The sequence below is a fragment of the Maylandia zebra genome, linkage group LG22 (genome assembly GCF_041146795.1).
Source record: "Maylandia zebra isolate NMK-2024a linkage group LG22, Mzebra_GT3a, whole genome shotgun sequence".
NCBI lineage: Eukaryota > Metazoa > Chordata > Actinopteri > Cichliformes > Cichlidae > Maylandia > Maylandia zebra.
In genome coordinates, this window is record NC_135187.1 from 6,020,576 (window position 1) to 6,037,244 (window position 16,669).

General features: G+C 38.0%; 1 protein-coding gene across 1 annotated transcript; it reads right to left on the reverse strand.

The window, feature by feature from the left end:
- Nucleotides 1–6,548: 6,548 nt before the first annotated feature.
- Nucleotides 6,549–16,437, reverse strand: LOC101481253 (major histocompatibility complex class I-related protein 1-like). The gene is made up of 7 exons (XM_076879261.1): nt 16,322–16,437; nt 12,900–13,171; nt 12,073–12,351; nt 9,111–9,437; nt 7,824–7,907; nt 7,650–7,667; nt 6,549–7,544 (listed from the first exon to the last, which is right to left on the reverse strand). Exons 1-7 carry the CDS (start codon nt 16,378–16,380, stop codon nt 7,213–7,215), a joined length of 1,371 nt encoding a protein of 456 aa, XP_076735376.1. The 5' UTR covers nt 16,381–16,437; the 3' UTR covers nt 6,549–7,212.
- Between the last annotated feature and the right edge of the window lie 232 nt (nt 16,438–16,669).

Genomic DNA, 16,669 nt, shown 5'->3' on the forward strand with positions numbered 1-16,669 from the left:
CTCTGTCCAGTTAGGGCTTTATGTACCTATATACAGGGTGGGCCATTTATATGGATACACCGCAATAACATGGGAATGGCTGGTGATATTAAAGTCCTGTTTGTGGCAAATTAGTATATGTGAGGGGGCAAACTCCTCAAGATGGGTGGTGACCATGGTGGCCAATTAGAAGTCAGCCATCTTAGAGATACAACTTTTGTTTTTTCAATAGGAAGAGGGCCATGTGACACATCAAACTTATTGGTAATGTCACAAGAAAAACAATGATGTGCTTGGTTTCAATGTAACTTTATTCTTACATGCAAAGCTATATGTTGAAGGAAACCGTGACCTAGAACAAGCTGATGGCATAAGATGTAAGTACAACTCCTCCAGTTTCATATGCAAAAAAAATATTGTGCTACTTTACGGGGTTGCAGTTCTACAGGGGTTTAAAAATAGTTACGCATGCCGGTTTTAAACGGTTAAATTTGTATGATGTGGAAATTGTTTTAAGGTTCTTTGATTAATTTTATTATTGATTGCATTAAGCCATTATATACAAAGAGTGAGAGGTATTTGATCATTAGTGGTGATTAATTTGTTTTATACTATTCATGTGAAATGTGTTTACTGCCCCGTGCAGGTTGTTTTTTTTTTTTTGAAACTGAAACCCGCTTCACACCCTGGAGGGACGGGGCTGTGGCCCCCCCACACTCCCTAGCAGATCATTACATGGAGAAACCTTTGGAATGCAAGCATGCTGATCCACACAGGTATGCACACATGGGTATTCACAGACGCGGACTAAAGCTTTCTTGGCTGCTGCCTCAAAGCACACTGTGCGCTGTCTATCTTGCGTGCTGCACAATATCGTTTATTATTTAGTAAATATTGATATCTATGACTAGCTAGTTTATTGTGATGGTGCTTTGTTTTCTCTATTATTATGTTGCTCTTTGTTGTTTGCTGTCTCCTCTGTTTGTTTTTTTTGTTTGTTTTTTTTTTTTCTCCATACAGGTGACCCAGGAGTTCTTTTTTTTTTTCTCTCTCTTCCCCCCCCTTCTCACCGTCTCTTCTCCCCTTTGGTTTTCTTTCTTTCTCTCCCCCTCTTTCTCTCATTCATTCCCCCTGTCCTATTTATTAAAAAAAAAAAAAAAAAAAAATGACAAAGGATGAACTGAAGCTCTGCCATCACGTAATGTCGCATACTGCTGTTTCTGATGTCATTTAAAAAAAAAAAAAAAAGAAACTGAAATCCAGGATTCAGGATCCCCAACTGCAATGCTGGAAGGTTTCCAGCCTACTTAGAAGTGACAACTGCTTTACTTCTTGACAGATAAGCTTATGAGCTCTCAAAACAATACACTACCTGGGTAGTACATTAACCCTTTAGAACCGGTAGGAGCGGACACGCTCCATTTTGCGTAACTATTTTTAAATCCCGGTAGCACTGCAACCACGTGAGCTAGCGCAATAATTTTTTTTGCATATGAAACCGGAGGAATTGTACTTACTTCTTATGCCATCAGCTTGTCCTCGGTCACAGTTTCCTTCCACATATAGCTTTGCAAAAACTGCATAAAAAGCGCTTGTAGCAACAAAAACATAATATTCCAGAAACACGCTTTGCCGATCCGATCAGCTGTTTGTAACACTTCCTACGTCCATTAGCACGAACTATCACATGACCGCATGACCTGCCCGAAACCGGAAGTGACGTCATTTTGCGGAAATGTAGTTTTTTACCATCGTGGCCTCATGAGCTTATACTTGTGTTTTTAAAAGTTATGTTTGACTTCATGACTTTCTGTGTCGTTTCTGGGATGCTTAGGACTCATATTGCACTGCTGGAAATAGTTTATTTTGATGCATATGCTGTTATTTTGCAAATTTGCACTATAATATATTTTTTCGTTTTTCCTGTAGTATATGAAAATTGGTGTATCTCAAAAATAAAACTATGAAAACACTCAAAATAAATTTCCTTTGGTGGGAAACTAGTTTGTGCAACTTTTTTGTATTTACAGTTTTGAGGGATAAGCCTCTTAAATTTCTCTAACTAGAAATATATGTTAAAAAAAACAAAAACGATTTTAAATTTTTTTGTAGTTTATTGCACTTTTTTGCAATTTATGTAATTACTATGCACTTAATGCAGACATATTATTAAAATTTGGGCTATAATGGTTGTATTGATGTATAGCAACTTGAAATGCTCCAAAAAATGGCTCCACAGCATGTAAAAATATAATATAAGCTCTGATGGACTTGGTTCTATGGTAGGTCTTAAAGGGTTAACACACTACACACATACTTCACACACTTGAACTGAAAAGACTGAAAAGAACTTTGAACTCTGAACTTTGGACTATGAAACTGAATACACGGACTGACAAATATGGACTATTGGAACTGTTGTGAACTGTTGAATGACCGTTTATGATTTTGTTTAAATAAATCTTAAATGTTCTTTAGCTGTGTGTTATTCGCTCCTTAGTCGATTCCTAGAGAACATAAGCTCAAGATCCTAACTTTCTCTACATGCTATAGTGGTAAAGTATTGTGTGTTACATAGATAAGGACTCCGAATTTCCCCTTGAGATTGAAAATGTGACTAACAAGAATGTAAAATGGCAGACTAGTTGCATTGAAAGGCCAGCACTGCATCATACTATATCATCATAGCCAGACCCTGTTTTGACTGACTCGAGCGATGGAAATGACGTTGACAGTTATTCTGACCACAGTACTACACCCTTGAAAGACAGCAAAGCTAAATTACGACCACAGATGACCCCTTACATCCCAGCCAGTCACCCATTCAGCTAAATCTCAGCCTTGTAGGGTTGTAAAACCAAAGACTACTCCAACCAGACTTCCAGTGGTGACAGACGAAGTAACTAACCCACCAGAGATACAGCGTATAGTAGTGGAACATGTAATCAGAAATGACTCTGTCGCAACACATAGCCAATCCAAATGGTTACGCTCATTCTCAGGCCATGTGTCAAAACCCCCAGGAGAAGTGGATTTTGAAACGTGGTGTTTACATGTTGAACTAATGTTCAGTGGTGGCACTCCAGTTGACATTCAGTGGAGGAAAATACTAGAGTCTAACCCATAGGTGTCAAACTCTGGCCCGTGGGCCAAATTTGGCCCGCAGCCTAATTACATTTGGCCCGCGAAGCCATACCAAATTACTATTAGAGCTGGCCTACTGGTATTATACAGCTAATATATATATATTGTTTAGTATTAAGCTTTGCTTGTTCCATATTCAGTTTTTCAGCAAAACGTGTTTGAGTACATAAGAAAAGATTCATTCTTATATCTGGAGGAATAAATATATTTCAATAAATATTAACGTTAGCCCGCTACTTTGTTTCAGTTTTGAATTTTGGCCCACTGTGTATTTGAGTTTGACACCCCTGGTCGAACCCAAATCCCACTGAGGAGTCCTTACCCTTAAATCTAACCTCTCTTCTTCCTATCCTGTCCTGCCTCTCATGTGTTACTTTTTAGGATCAAATAAGTTTGATGTTTGGAGGCACACAGTGATGCAATAATAACTCGGTACAAATGCATTAAAGCAAAAGTAGCCTGTTTTGAAAATGTAAAAAGTTGAAACTACAGATAATTGTTTAAAAAGTTAGGGAGTAAAAGTAAAAATTTAGTCAGAAAAATAAATACTAAAGTAAAGAAGAGATACCTGAAAATTGTACTTAAGTGCAGTAAAAATGTAAATAGAATTGTATTAGCTTTTGTGTGCATTTTATTTTTTTATTTTATATGTTTTATACACATTAAGTAACCTGTCAGTACACCATGTGGTTACATTGTCATGATTATGGTTAAATAAGCAGTGTTAAGGGTTCAATATTGAGGAAGGGTACAAGAGGTAATCGACGAATAACCACACTGATCCGGCCGGGTGAAGTCAAACGATGATTTTAATACACGCGTGGGAAGGTCACTCCGTACGCAGACAGCAATTGATCTTCGACTAATCAAAGCATAAGCAGATATTTTATACCATCAGGGCTTGAATTTAATGACGCCCCTTCAACGTCAGATACATTTCATACATGGGTCAGATCAAAACCACAATGACTTTTAACACAGTTTGAAAAGAACATTATCTCTGTCTTCATGGCAGATGTTTCCTGTCAACCTTTTTGACTAGCGCTTCTCCAAAACCGCAGACAATGTTTTGCAGTGAGCTAGCGCTTCTGCAAGCCCACAGTTACAAGCAAACATGATATGTCACGTTCTCACTTGGCACTCTGTGTCACCTCTCACCTACTAACGCTCACAGTCAAACAGAGGCCACTGTCAAATGTGTCACAGTTTACTAAAACTAAAGATATAATATAAACTGAATAAATGTTTTAACCAACTGATACTACTTAAAACTCAATACAAGAATATGAACATATAAAAGATAATAGAAATGACCTGATATAAGTGTTTTGTAAGCATGTATTGCAATTCCTTCTATGTTCTAGTTTCCCTCAGCATGTACCACCTGGACAGTCACGCCAGTGAAGCTTAAGACCCTTAATGAACCGAACATCAACTCAAAATAAGCACAGATATGCAATGTGTATAAAATAGCTATAACTGCTTCTGGAATACAAGGTTAATATGATAACAGTATGCATAAACATCTTAAGGCCATCTTAAAGCTATCTGTTACATTGTTAAAGCAACGATCATACTGCAGATTATATTGTACTGGTAAAATACTTTTGTTCATCCCCACAGCAGGAAAATCATTTAAAAATACAGATTTTGCTGGTCTTGGTCACTATGTCACTATGTCACTATGTGACCAAGACCAGCCTAGGCTGGTCAGTGCAGCCTAGGCGGAGTAGTCGAACGCAGATTCACTGAGCGCTCAACACAGACAGCATCGTCAGAAGGAAGAGCGCAGGGCAAGCTAGCGAGACAGAAGTTAAGCTCTCCTTGCAACATGGACCTCCCCCACCCTCATTCAGATCTGGCGTTTGGAATTATTTTGGTTTTCATGTGACGTATGACCCTGAAGGTAAGCGAGTCATGGACTAAAGTAAAACAGTATGTTGGATGTGCCACGCAATGCTCAATTACATGGGTGGGAACTAGTGTGTTAGCGCTAGCGCCGTCTAGCCCCATGCACGGGACGATCGGCGGTAGCTCGTTAACGGAGATTTGCCGTGTTGTGGCGTTAAGGTCATTTCAACGAGATTAACCTGAAAGCACTAGTGGGAACACAACGAATATGACTGCACATTTACGCCGACATCATCCTAGTGCAAAGACAAGTGGAAGCAGAAAAAAAAAACAAGCAAGCATGCTACTAACTTTAGCCGAGTCATTTAGACAGCTGTTAGCACATCCATCCATCCATCCATTCGCTTCGCTGTTTTTTTGCTTTCACTTTGCAATGACAGCACTGATCTGTGAGTGATGATAATTTGTGCACCAATTCCTCTGACATCGTCTTATTAATTGGTAGCTTACTATGCAAACATGACAAGTGAAATCTCCGCAGCAAGCTTAAACATGTGAGAGGTTGATCGCGCAGAGAATCGCTGAGCTTATGTGAGTGCGTGTGTAAAAGCAGCAGGATTTATATTTGACTACGATGACCTTCACAGACAGATATATATTTTAGTTCTGCTGAGCCAAATAAGACAGGTCAGGGTGAAGAAGTGACAGCCAAAGAAAAGCTTACCACAAAACGGAGAAGTTATGACAAATCAGACTACAAGGCAAAAAGAAAGTGCAGCTTTATGGTTTCATGGACAAAATAATTTCTGTGGCTGCAATATGACGAGCTAAATAACCAGGGCTGCACATAAGTGGTCCGCAGGTGCGCATTCGCTGTCAAAATAAAAAACACGCACAAGGGTTAGGGTTAAATTTAAAAACTGTACTTTTGAGTTAAAATATATATTTATAATTTTAATAAATGACAAATTAAAAAGGCATGAACATTTTTTTTGTATCGAAAAAATATCAAACCGTGACACCAAAGTATCGAACCGAACCGAACCGTGAATTTTGTGTATCGTTGCACCCCTACTATCTATCTATCTATCTATCTATCTATCTATCTATCTATCTATATATATCTATATATATATAGATATATATAGATATATATATCTATATAGATATAGATATATCTATATATCATAATAATCTGACAATACTACCAACATGAGCTAATTGTTATTTACTAACTAATCTTGATATGACTGTTCAGCACAGAAATGAAGCCCAACAATCATGTTTTACAGTCCTGTGGTTTCAGCCTCAGATACTCAACTAATCAAAGTGATGTCATGACAAAAATGAATGACCAACAAAACATTTTTTCTCCTTCATTTCTGTCAAACAAAGCTGTATGAAACATTACTCGCGGTTAGTATCATGGTTGCTAGGCAACCTGAACAGAGCAACGAAGGCTAGACCGTCCCATTTCACACGCCTCTCACTTCCGCACTTCTCGTACTTATAGTACGTAGTACTTATAGTAGTACTACGTACTACTATAGTACTTATAGTACACACTACGCGTACGTAGTACGCGTAGTGTGTGTACATTGTGTCTCTTGGCTGTGTCTCTTGGCTGTGTCTCTGAATTGGGACACAGCCATGGTCTTCATTATTAACTCACATCAGCTGGCTTACAAGGAAAAACACCTTGCTTACTGGTTATAGTTCATGAGGTGGATTGGGTCATCTACTAATCATAAGGTTGGTAGCTTGATGGATGCACCACAAAGCAAATTTGGTTTAGTATCTTACCCAAGGATATTTGGCTGGAGGAGACTGGAGGAGCCAAGGCTCAAAGTGTGAATGTGTGTGAATGTTAGATGTAAAGCACTTATGTTGAAAAAGCATATGAATGAATGAGTGAATAGGGCAACTTGTATAAAGTGGTAGTCTATCAGCAGCAACCAGCCAACCTAGTGATATCACATTCTGGCATTAAATATAATCTAAAATATTGAAATTAATGCTTATATCAACACTTGTTTCTTAAATATAGCTTCAGACAATGTTATATCTATATCTAGACTTTTTTAAGATTAGGGCTCAACGGTGGAAGTTAGCCTTTATAAATGTGGTATTTTATGTTCACTTTAATTGTAAAACAATAAAGGTATGTAATATTTTTTAAAGTATAACAAATCTTAAAGTAAATATGAAAATCATCTTGTTCTTGTGTAACTGGAGATGTTAAGACTGTGCAGAGTCCGGTGATTCTGTACCAGATCTCTGTGCAGAGTCCGGTGATTCTGTAGCCAATTTCTGTGCAGAGTCTGGTGATTCTGTAGCCAATCTCTGTGCTGAGTCTGGTGATTCTGTAGCCAATCTCTGTGCTGAGTCCGGTGATTCTGTACCAGATCTCTGTGCAGAGTCCGGTGATTCTGTAGCCAATTTCTGTGCAGAGTCTGGTGATTCTGTAGCCAATCTCTGTGCTGAGTCCGGTGATTCTGTACCAGATCTCTGTGCTGAGTCCGGTGATTCTGTACCAGATCTCCCATTCAATTCTATGATGATGCTAGGAGCTGTTCAGTTTAAATATTTAATAATAAAAGGAACAGTATTAGTAAAATTATTTATTTAAACCCCAGAATGCATGGCAGATCAGAGAAAAATAACATTGTACTTACAAGGTGATGGATGGCTTTCTGAATTAAAAGGGAAAAACATCATTTAAGTTTTTGCCACTTTTTAAAAAATCTGACAATTAAACTTTATTTGTGTATTTCTCAAAAATAATGTAACTGAGTATTGCACTGCTGCTATCATTTGACTGGGAAAGTCTGCTCATTTCAATTTCTTACCTTTCTTTTTTTTGTAAGCAACAATTCCAATGGCAACAATGATGATCAAAACAAGAACAAAGGCTGCAATAATGATGGGCAACTCTGCACAATTTAAAAAAAAAAAAAAAACATGATAAAAGTGGCAGATGAAGCAAGTTAAAATAGAAATACATTCATTCTACAGTATTAATAATTACATATTTATTGTGAACATATTGTGCGTGTATGTGTATGTGTATATATACATATATGCATAGATAGATAATAGGGGTGCAACAATACACAAAATTCACGGTTCGGTTCGATGCTTTGGTATCACGGTTTGATATGTTTTCGATACAAAAAAATGTTCATGCCTTTTTAATTTGTCATTTATTTAAATTATAAATATATATTTTAACTCAAAAGTACAGTTTTTAAATTTAATGTTGCTGAAACAACAAAATAATAAAATAATAAATAAATCTATCTGATTGAGAAATCACTCATCTTTGGAAAAGAGAGTTTATTACAGAGAAATGGCTCTTTCCAAAATAAAAGATATACTATCCGCTTCTTCTGGGCTATATTCTCAGCAGCATATTAAACATATCAGGGCCCCATAAGGAGAATCATGTGCTAACGGCTGTCTAATGACTCGGGTAAAGTTTGTAGCATGCGTGCTTGTTGTTTTTGTCTGCTTCCACTTGTCTTTGCACTAGGATGATGTCGGCGTAAATGTGCAGTCATATTTGTTGTGTTCCCACTAGTGCTGTCAGCGTTAATCTCGTTAAAATGACATTAACGCCATAATGCGGCAAATCTCCGTTTACAAGTTACCGCGGATCGCCCCATGCGTGGGGCTGGACGGCGTCAACACGTTAACGAGCTAACTGCGCTAACGCAGTAGTTCCCACCAATTGTTTTACTTTTGTCCATGACGCGCTTACCATCAGGGTCATGCTTCACATGAAAACCAAGATAGTTCCAAACACCAGATCTGAATGAGGGTGGGGGAGGTTCAATTCCGGGTAGCATTGAGGCAGTTGCCATGTTGCAACGAGCTTAGCTTCTGTCTTGCTAGCTTGCACTGCACTCAGTGGATCTGCACTCGACAGTGCAGCCTAGGCGGAGTAGTCGAACGCAGATCCACTGAGCGCTCAACACAGACAGCATCGTCAGAAGAAAAGTTGATAAAATAAATTAAAAAAAATTTATTGTTCGATACATATTGATACGAGTATTGTTGCACCCCTAATAGATAGAAAGATAGATAGACAAATTTGTATAATTGAACAAGACTAATCAAATTTTTTTATCTCTCACCTGCATCAATATGTGTTTTGTTGTTCACCAAGTTCGTTTTGATAATTGTTTTATTCAGTTTGATGATGATGTCCTCGCTCACACCAGAGAGCTGAAACACACAGTCGTATCGCCTCCAGTCTTCAGGTGTGACTGATGAAATATTGAGATCAACACTCATCTGGAAGGTCTCATCATTGTTGGGGAGGATCTCTCCAGGATCCACACCTTCATGAATCTCCACTCCATCTTTCCTCCAGAAAGCAGCTCTGTCAGGGTAGAAACCTGTAGCATGGCAGCTGACTGGAGAGGAGGGAGTCTTCTGGAGGAGAGACATTGGGGGAAGAACTGGAGAGAGGGAGTATTGGAAAGAGATTGAGTGATAATGGATGGAAGTAAATATGAGATGAAAAATGGGGAAAGAAAGGAAAAAAGAAGAAAGATGAAGAAATTTAATTTGGCAATATTAAGAAAAATATATATTGTCAAGAGTAAAGCATGTGTAGTGTACATATTTGATGAAAAACAGCACAGTACCAGTAGGATATATGTGTGTCACACAGCGGAAATTTGTGTTTTATGTTTTATCAATCTGTGTATTGGTACATAGTGTTGATTTTATTTGCATGATTTTATAGTGATATTTATATTGCATGTTTGTTTATTGATATTTATACTGCATGGTTTTATCCTCATATTTATATTTGTGTTAATGTTGTACCATGTTCCTTTAACCCACTGTGGACTAAACAGTCAATTGTAGGCACCTGTGAGGTGGGGGCGTTCCCCAAGGTGGCCTATCAGCCGCCAGGTTGACCTGTTAAAGGGGATAGCGAGCGCAGAGACAAAGGAGAGAGGAGTGACGCACGAAGGGTGAGGAGGCGAAAAAGGAACGCGTGCAACCCCGCACGTGTGTGGAACGAACTGCTGCCTAGGGATGGGTATCGAAAACCGGTTCTTGTTGAGAACTGGTTCCCACTGTTTCAATTCCTTGGAATCGTTTGCCACTTTTAAAAACGATTCCCTTATCGATTCCAGTCGCCCCGAATGACGTCATCACGTTGAGTAGCGTCTTTTACCCAGTAGGAAACACGGCACTTGAGCGGCACAAACGCTCAAAAGTTTGGTTACACTTTATGAGAAAGGATGACAACAGGGCAACGTGCAATACTTGCAAAGTAGAGATTTCGTCAAAGGGAGGAAACACTACGAATATGCAAAAGCATTTGCTCAAAAAACACGCGATTGCTTTCAACGAAAGTCGTGTTTTTGATCCGCTCCGGACTAGCGAAGCTCAACCCAGCAGCAGCGATAGCGTTTCCACGTCCTCTCCCGTTAATACTGCAGGTAACTAATCAATTAGCGTTGCATATAATGTTAGCGAGATTTACCTTATTACAAAACCTGCTATTACTGTGCGTTGCATTTAGATAACCATGATGAGAGAGACAGAGTCTGGCTCAGATGCTGGCAGTTCTCGCTGCAGTCTACCGGTAGCGTCTCCTTTCAGGCCAGGATAGACGAATGTCACCGAGCAGTGTCTAAGTTTGTGGTCAAAGGCTTGCACCCATTTGCCACAGCAGATGCCCCCGATTTCACTTTGGTAAGTGAATGTGTTTAATTGTAGGCAGGACATTACTGGATATTCTTGTGTAATTGCTACAGAATAATTTATGTTAAACTTTGTTATTGCTACAGGAGAATATTTATTTTATTATTTTACATATACATTTTTTTTCCTGGGGACCCTGTGACACCCCATTGAAGAGCCGTAGGCTGTGGCTCTCTTAAGATCTCACTGTTGGGTTTGTAAGGCCATGTTACTCCTAAATTTCTATCTTGTTCAAAGAGAAGATATAAAACACAGTTCTAAGCTAATCGACTTTAGTGTTCTCCTTTTTAAAAAAAAAAAAAAGAATCGATAAGAGAATCGATAAAGAATCGAATCGTTAAACAGAATTGAAAATGGAATCGGAATCGTTAAAATCTTATCAATACCCATCCCTACTGCTGCCTGACTGTGGGGTGCCGCGAGTTGTTCGGCGATCTAGTCCTAACGGCAGGAACGGCAACAGTGGGTGGCGATGGCTGCAATGCACGACAGGGCAGGGATGCCCCTCTGCCTGCATCTGACAGTGAGACGAGGGAGGCCGTGTTCAGGTGTGGAGTGGGGCGGGACTGTGCGGCGACGCGCTGTCAGGAGGAGACAGGTCTGCGATAGGAGCCCCCTCCCTGGTCTGTTGCTGACGAGTTTTACCATACTGGAAGAGAAGTTCCTCTCCTGTCTCTTTCATATAAGGACCATTCGCCCATGTGTGGCTGGACTGTGGGATTATGGGACTATGGGAGAGTAATTTTAGTATATGGAAAACATGTTTTAGCTTTGTGTTTTTAGCGTTTAACCATTCCTGCCGGCAGGGTTTTTAGCGGGTTGCAACACTATTTTTATTGTATACGGGGAATTTTGTCTTGTATTTGTGACTCTGGCTGTGTTTTTTTTATTATGGAAATAAATGGTGTTTGAAGCCAGCTAAGTTTCTGTGCCCTGAGCGCTGACTCGCCCACTCCCCTTTTTCGCTTGTATGTATACCAGACGTGGTGGTGGTGGTGGTGAAGATTTAGGTCCACCAGTCTTAGCGGCTACATGTGTGGCTGGAAAAGTTTGAAATAAATCAAAGAATAAATTTAAAGAAAATCAATATGCAATTGAAAACTCTGAATTAGAGCCAAAGAGTCACCAGCTTTGCGGCAGCTGCATAAGGCTGTATTGTGCTATAATTTTACCATGGATTGTGTTCATGTAAATCTCTTTCAACCATGAACATTCATATAAATGTCATGTAAATAAATCAGCTTTTTTCTGGTTATTTGCACATTGTGGGTAAACCTCTGGTGTCATGAGAGTTATCAGAGTGATTTGGCCAGGTAAAAAGAGACTCACTTTTGTAACATGGAAAACTCTGACTTTCAACATATCTTCTACCTGTTTTGTTCAAGGAGCTGCTCCCATAATCCAAGAACATCTTCAATCTCTCTAGAAAAATTGTACCGAAGAGGTTTCCAAGGTAATTAATTAGATTTCTGTCACCATCCATTGTCTGTTTGACAATGTTAAACTCTGGTTTCAGTGGGATCCATGTCATTGTCTTTAGATCAAATTCCAAATAGCCTTCTCCATTGTAACCTAACTGTAAAAAACCTTTTACCTCTCCAGAGTTTTCATTCATTTCAGAGCCAATCATACACTGTAAAATGTGAACACCTGAAAAGAGAAGAAGAAACAAATATTACAATTATGTGTGTTAATTGTAGATCATGTGACACATTTCCATCCTCAAAGGTCTGCATTTTCATCATGATTCAAGTAAGATTCTGACAACCTTTATTGATTTCGCTAATGGAGCCTACTGTGGAGACTCGAATTGTGGATGATTTAAAACCAGCTCGGATGTGATTATTCAATATTAAAAGAAAAGATTAAACACTAGAGGTAAAGACTGTTTCAGCACAGAAGTCAGCTGATAGATACATAGACTACAAAGTGTAAGAACCTGAAAAAAGTTAAAAGGTTTGAAGACAATAACAAAACCTAGCTATTTTAAATATAAGACTAAGATTTAGAACAATTAAGTAATTACAACAAGTAAATATGTATGTTTTACATCAGGTTTCATGGTCTTAATTAAGAAGCACAAAATTAAGGCTGTAAATATTTTAAATTATAATTATTTTAATTAATTTTACATAAATCAGTTTTGTTTAGATACATCCATAATAATATGACATAATATATCAAAGAAAGTACTGCACCTCCACTTTGGTTTAACAGCTGCTTTAAATTAGAAATCGAGTTTTGGTAAATGCCTGGCTGATGCTCAAAACACTGTTGAGTGTACTCCCCCAGTGCGCCAGGGTTGTCATCAAGCATTTTTTTCACACCGTCCTGTCTTGGTTCTACTATCTTCTTGCTGGCGTCACAATAAAGCACCTCTGTGTCATCAACTTCTAAAACAAACATAAATTCTGCGATGTCTGGGTTTCCAGAGGTTCCAGTGCCAAAATACTTCAGCATATGGCTCACTGTAGGACAGACAGATGTTTAAGATGTTAGCAAATAACCAAATAAAACATGTAGAAAGATGTTTAGAAATATGACTGATTCATTGGGATACAGTAAAGGCAACAGAAGCGTCTGCAGCAGGCTGATGAAGTCTAATGAACAATAAAACTTAACAACAGACCATCTTGATCTTATTTTGGTAAAAATGTGTGGGGCCAACAATGTAAAACAGTCATAAAAACTTTTGAACAAGATTATTTGAGCCTATAATAATTGCATCAATAGCATGGTTGTTTTGAGCTTTAAATTATTTCTTTGAACTGTTCTTTTTCCAAGGTGGAACGATTGTATCAGTGAGAACTAATTTTTACATAATGCATTTCAATGGGAAGGTGTCACCATGTCACCTATTGAAAAGGGTGGGGATAGACAGAGATTTAACTCCCCCCGGCTTACCTTTCAGTACATTAGAGAGAGTGTACATCAACAACAACATCCAGTCTTTTATAGAGTGCTACAACAGAGTTTGTATGCTTTTGCTAATATCAGATCATCTTTATTTTTAATCACAGGCAAATCAAAATATGAATTTCAGCAATATGTTAATTGACAAATGTAGTTAAGTAGTGAAAAGGTCTAGACCTTGTCTGTGAGAATGTGCTAAAGACAAATCTTACTGATCTAGAATTACACTGCCAGGCAAAAGTTTGGACACTCCTTCTCATTGTCACGTGTGGAGAAAAATAAAGGAGGATCCAGTTGCAGGCACTCGTGGAAGTGTGAAGGAGGTTTATAGTAAGACAAAACAGAAGTTGAAAATGGCAAACAGAACTAAAGATAACCTGAACTGGGAAAACTAAACTACTAAACACAAACAAGAAGGAGGGTGCTCAGAGGCACATGACGGGAGAACCCATGGACGATGCACAGTAGATTCACAGACAGACCAGCGACTACAATATAAGAAGACATGACTTAAATACACACAGAAGAACACAGGGAGATTACACACAGGTGGGGAACACAGCTGGAAGTAATTGACGAGACGAGACAAGGGAGGCAAAACTGAATACACTCACATAAGACACGGACTTTCACAATAAAACAGGAAACAAGAAACCACCACACAAAGACGCAGACTAGAACCAGAACTGAACCTACACTAAACATGAGACACAAACCCTAAGAACTAATCCCTAAACACGAAAAAACAGAAACATAGATTATTATTAATAATAATAATAATAATAATAATAATAATAATAATAATAATAACCAACAAAGCAAATAAACCCAGTTGAGATGATTTGGGATGAGATGGACCATAGAGTGAAGGCAAAAGAACCAACAAGTGTTCAGCATCTCTGGGAACTCTTTCAAGACTGCTGGAAAACCGTTACAGGTGACAACCTCATGAAGCTCGAGAGAATGCTATGAGTATGCAAAGCAGTAATCAAAGCAAAGGGTGGCTATTTTGAAGTGTCTAAACTATAAAATGTATTTTGAGTTATTTCACACTTTTTTTACTACATAATTCCATATGTATTCATTCATAGTTTTGATGTCTTCAGTGAGAATCAACAAAGTAAATAGTCATGAAAATAAAGAAAAAACATGAGAAGATGTGTCCAAAATTTTGACTGGTATTCTACATGTAATGAATGAACCATTATGTGAAGTATATTCATATGTGACTGAATGTTCATATGTAATGGATTTTTCTATGTTGAGAGTAACACAGAAAAGAAGAAAATGTGATGAAGTGATTTTAAAGTTAAACTTTAAATAATGCATGTGTAAAAGTCAGATGACTTTATGTAAATGCTAGACAGGGGGAGAGAGAGGGGGAGGCAAATGTCCACTTGGCAGCATAGAAAAAGAGGGCACCCAGGAACATTCTTTGTTCTTCCCTTTGTGTTCTGTAAGATGAGCAGCTCAGATAATTGGCTCTCAGTTGGAAATTCCAGCAGAGAACTAAGTGGCCTGAACCACTGCTCAAACTGTGCACTTGCAAGTTGTTTTTAGTATTATTTATTTTTCACTTTTACTCTGCTCATTCTTTGCCATATTGGATTATTAACTCAGAAGGATTTAGACTCCATTGTTTTCCTGGTGGATTGCAACTTCCCAAGATTTCCATTGTTTTCAGTGTGGGTTATAACTTTGAGAAGGTGTGGATTTCCAGGATTAAATGTCCAATGGATGCTGCTTTCCTGTTGGACTATTATTATCAACTCTGAATACAGAGATAAACACAACTGTAGACCAGGATATTCTCCAACCTCTCTTCCCCCAAACAAAAGTACTGTTTTATTTCCTCCTTGAGCAGAGTCGGTTTTTATTGAGATATTTTAATGAATTTACAGCGCAGTGTGCATCTCTCTCTCCTGATATGAGTGAATGGAGATCCACTATATCCCAGTAGTCATTCCAATAGGAAAACATTGATTTGATTACACCTTGAATTGCAGTGTTTAAGTGATTGGATGGTCTATATTAGGCTTCACAAACAGCAAAAAAAAATGAGAAAGGGTTTTTGTTTTGTTTTGTTTTTTTACACATGCACTAAATAGAAACAGTAGTGTCAAAAACATTAATTCAGTAATTATAAATCATTAGGAGACCTTACTTGAATCTCCTATGGAAACTGTGATTCTTGTAAATCCTTGAGAAGGGCTATAATCTCCTTTGTCTACAATTGCGCATTATTATTTATTATTGAAAAATCACCACAGCAGCTAGCAGTATCTGAGTTGGCAGAGTTTTATGCCAGATGTTCAAGTAATTCTCCAGCTGAAATTGAACCAGCAACCGGTTCACATTCTTTTGATGGTTGACAAGCGAAAACTTCACCAGTTTTGGGTATCTTTAATCTTTTAATTATAATTATATTGTATAATTATAAATGCTCTAACATGTACATATCTGTTTTAAAGGTTCTGTGTGTTTAGCTTAAGTAGTTATTGAAGTGTCTCTTACTGCTTTCTTTCACTAAATCTAATACACACAACTATCAGAGCAGTGCATTTATTTGTCACATCTGTTGTAAATACGTTTTTAATCTTTTTAACTTGTACAGTTAGATTCACCTGTCTGCTGACACATTTTAGTTGCATTTTCCTAAGAATAGCATTGCCAAGTAAATTATTATATATTTTGATTGTGGATCCCAATCTTACCTGCAGATGCAGCGTGACAAAGGAGGAACAGGATCATTAGCTTCGCCACCATGTTCAGTGTGTTGGAGTTAAACTGAAGAACGAACAAGAGTCATTTGGTTTTACAGGCTTGTTCAGTTTGAAGGTATTTCCTGGTTCAGGTTGCGTTTTCAGGTATGTTCAACTTTAGCTGAAACCAAACACAACTTTAACTCTTACATATACTATTTAAATTTGACTTCAGTCTTTTGTTTTATTACAGAGGCATAAAACTTGTTTTTGTAAAATGTCTGTTACCTGTTCCTGCCTGTGTGTGCCTGCATTTGTGTAAAATGGGTGGGGGAAAGGGATTTGTTCATTTT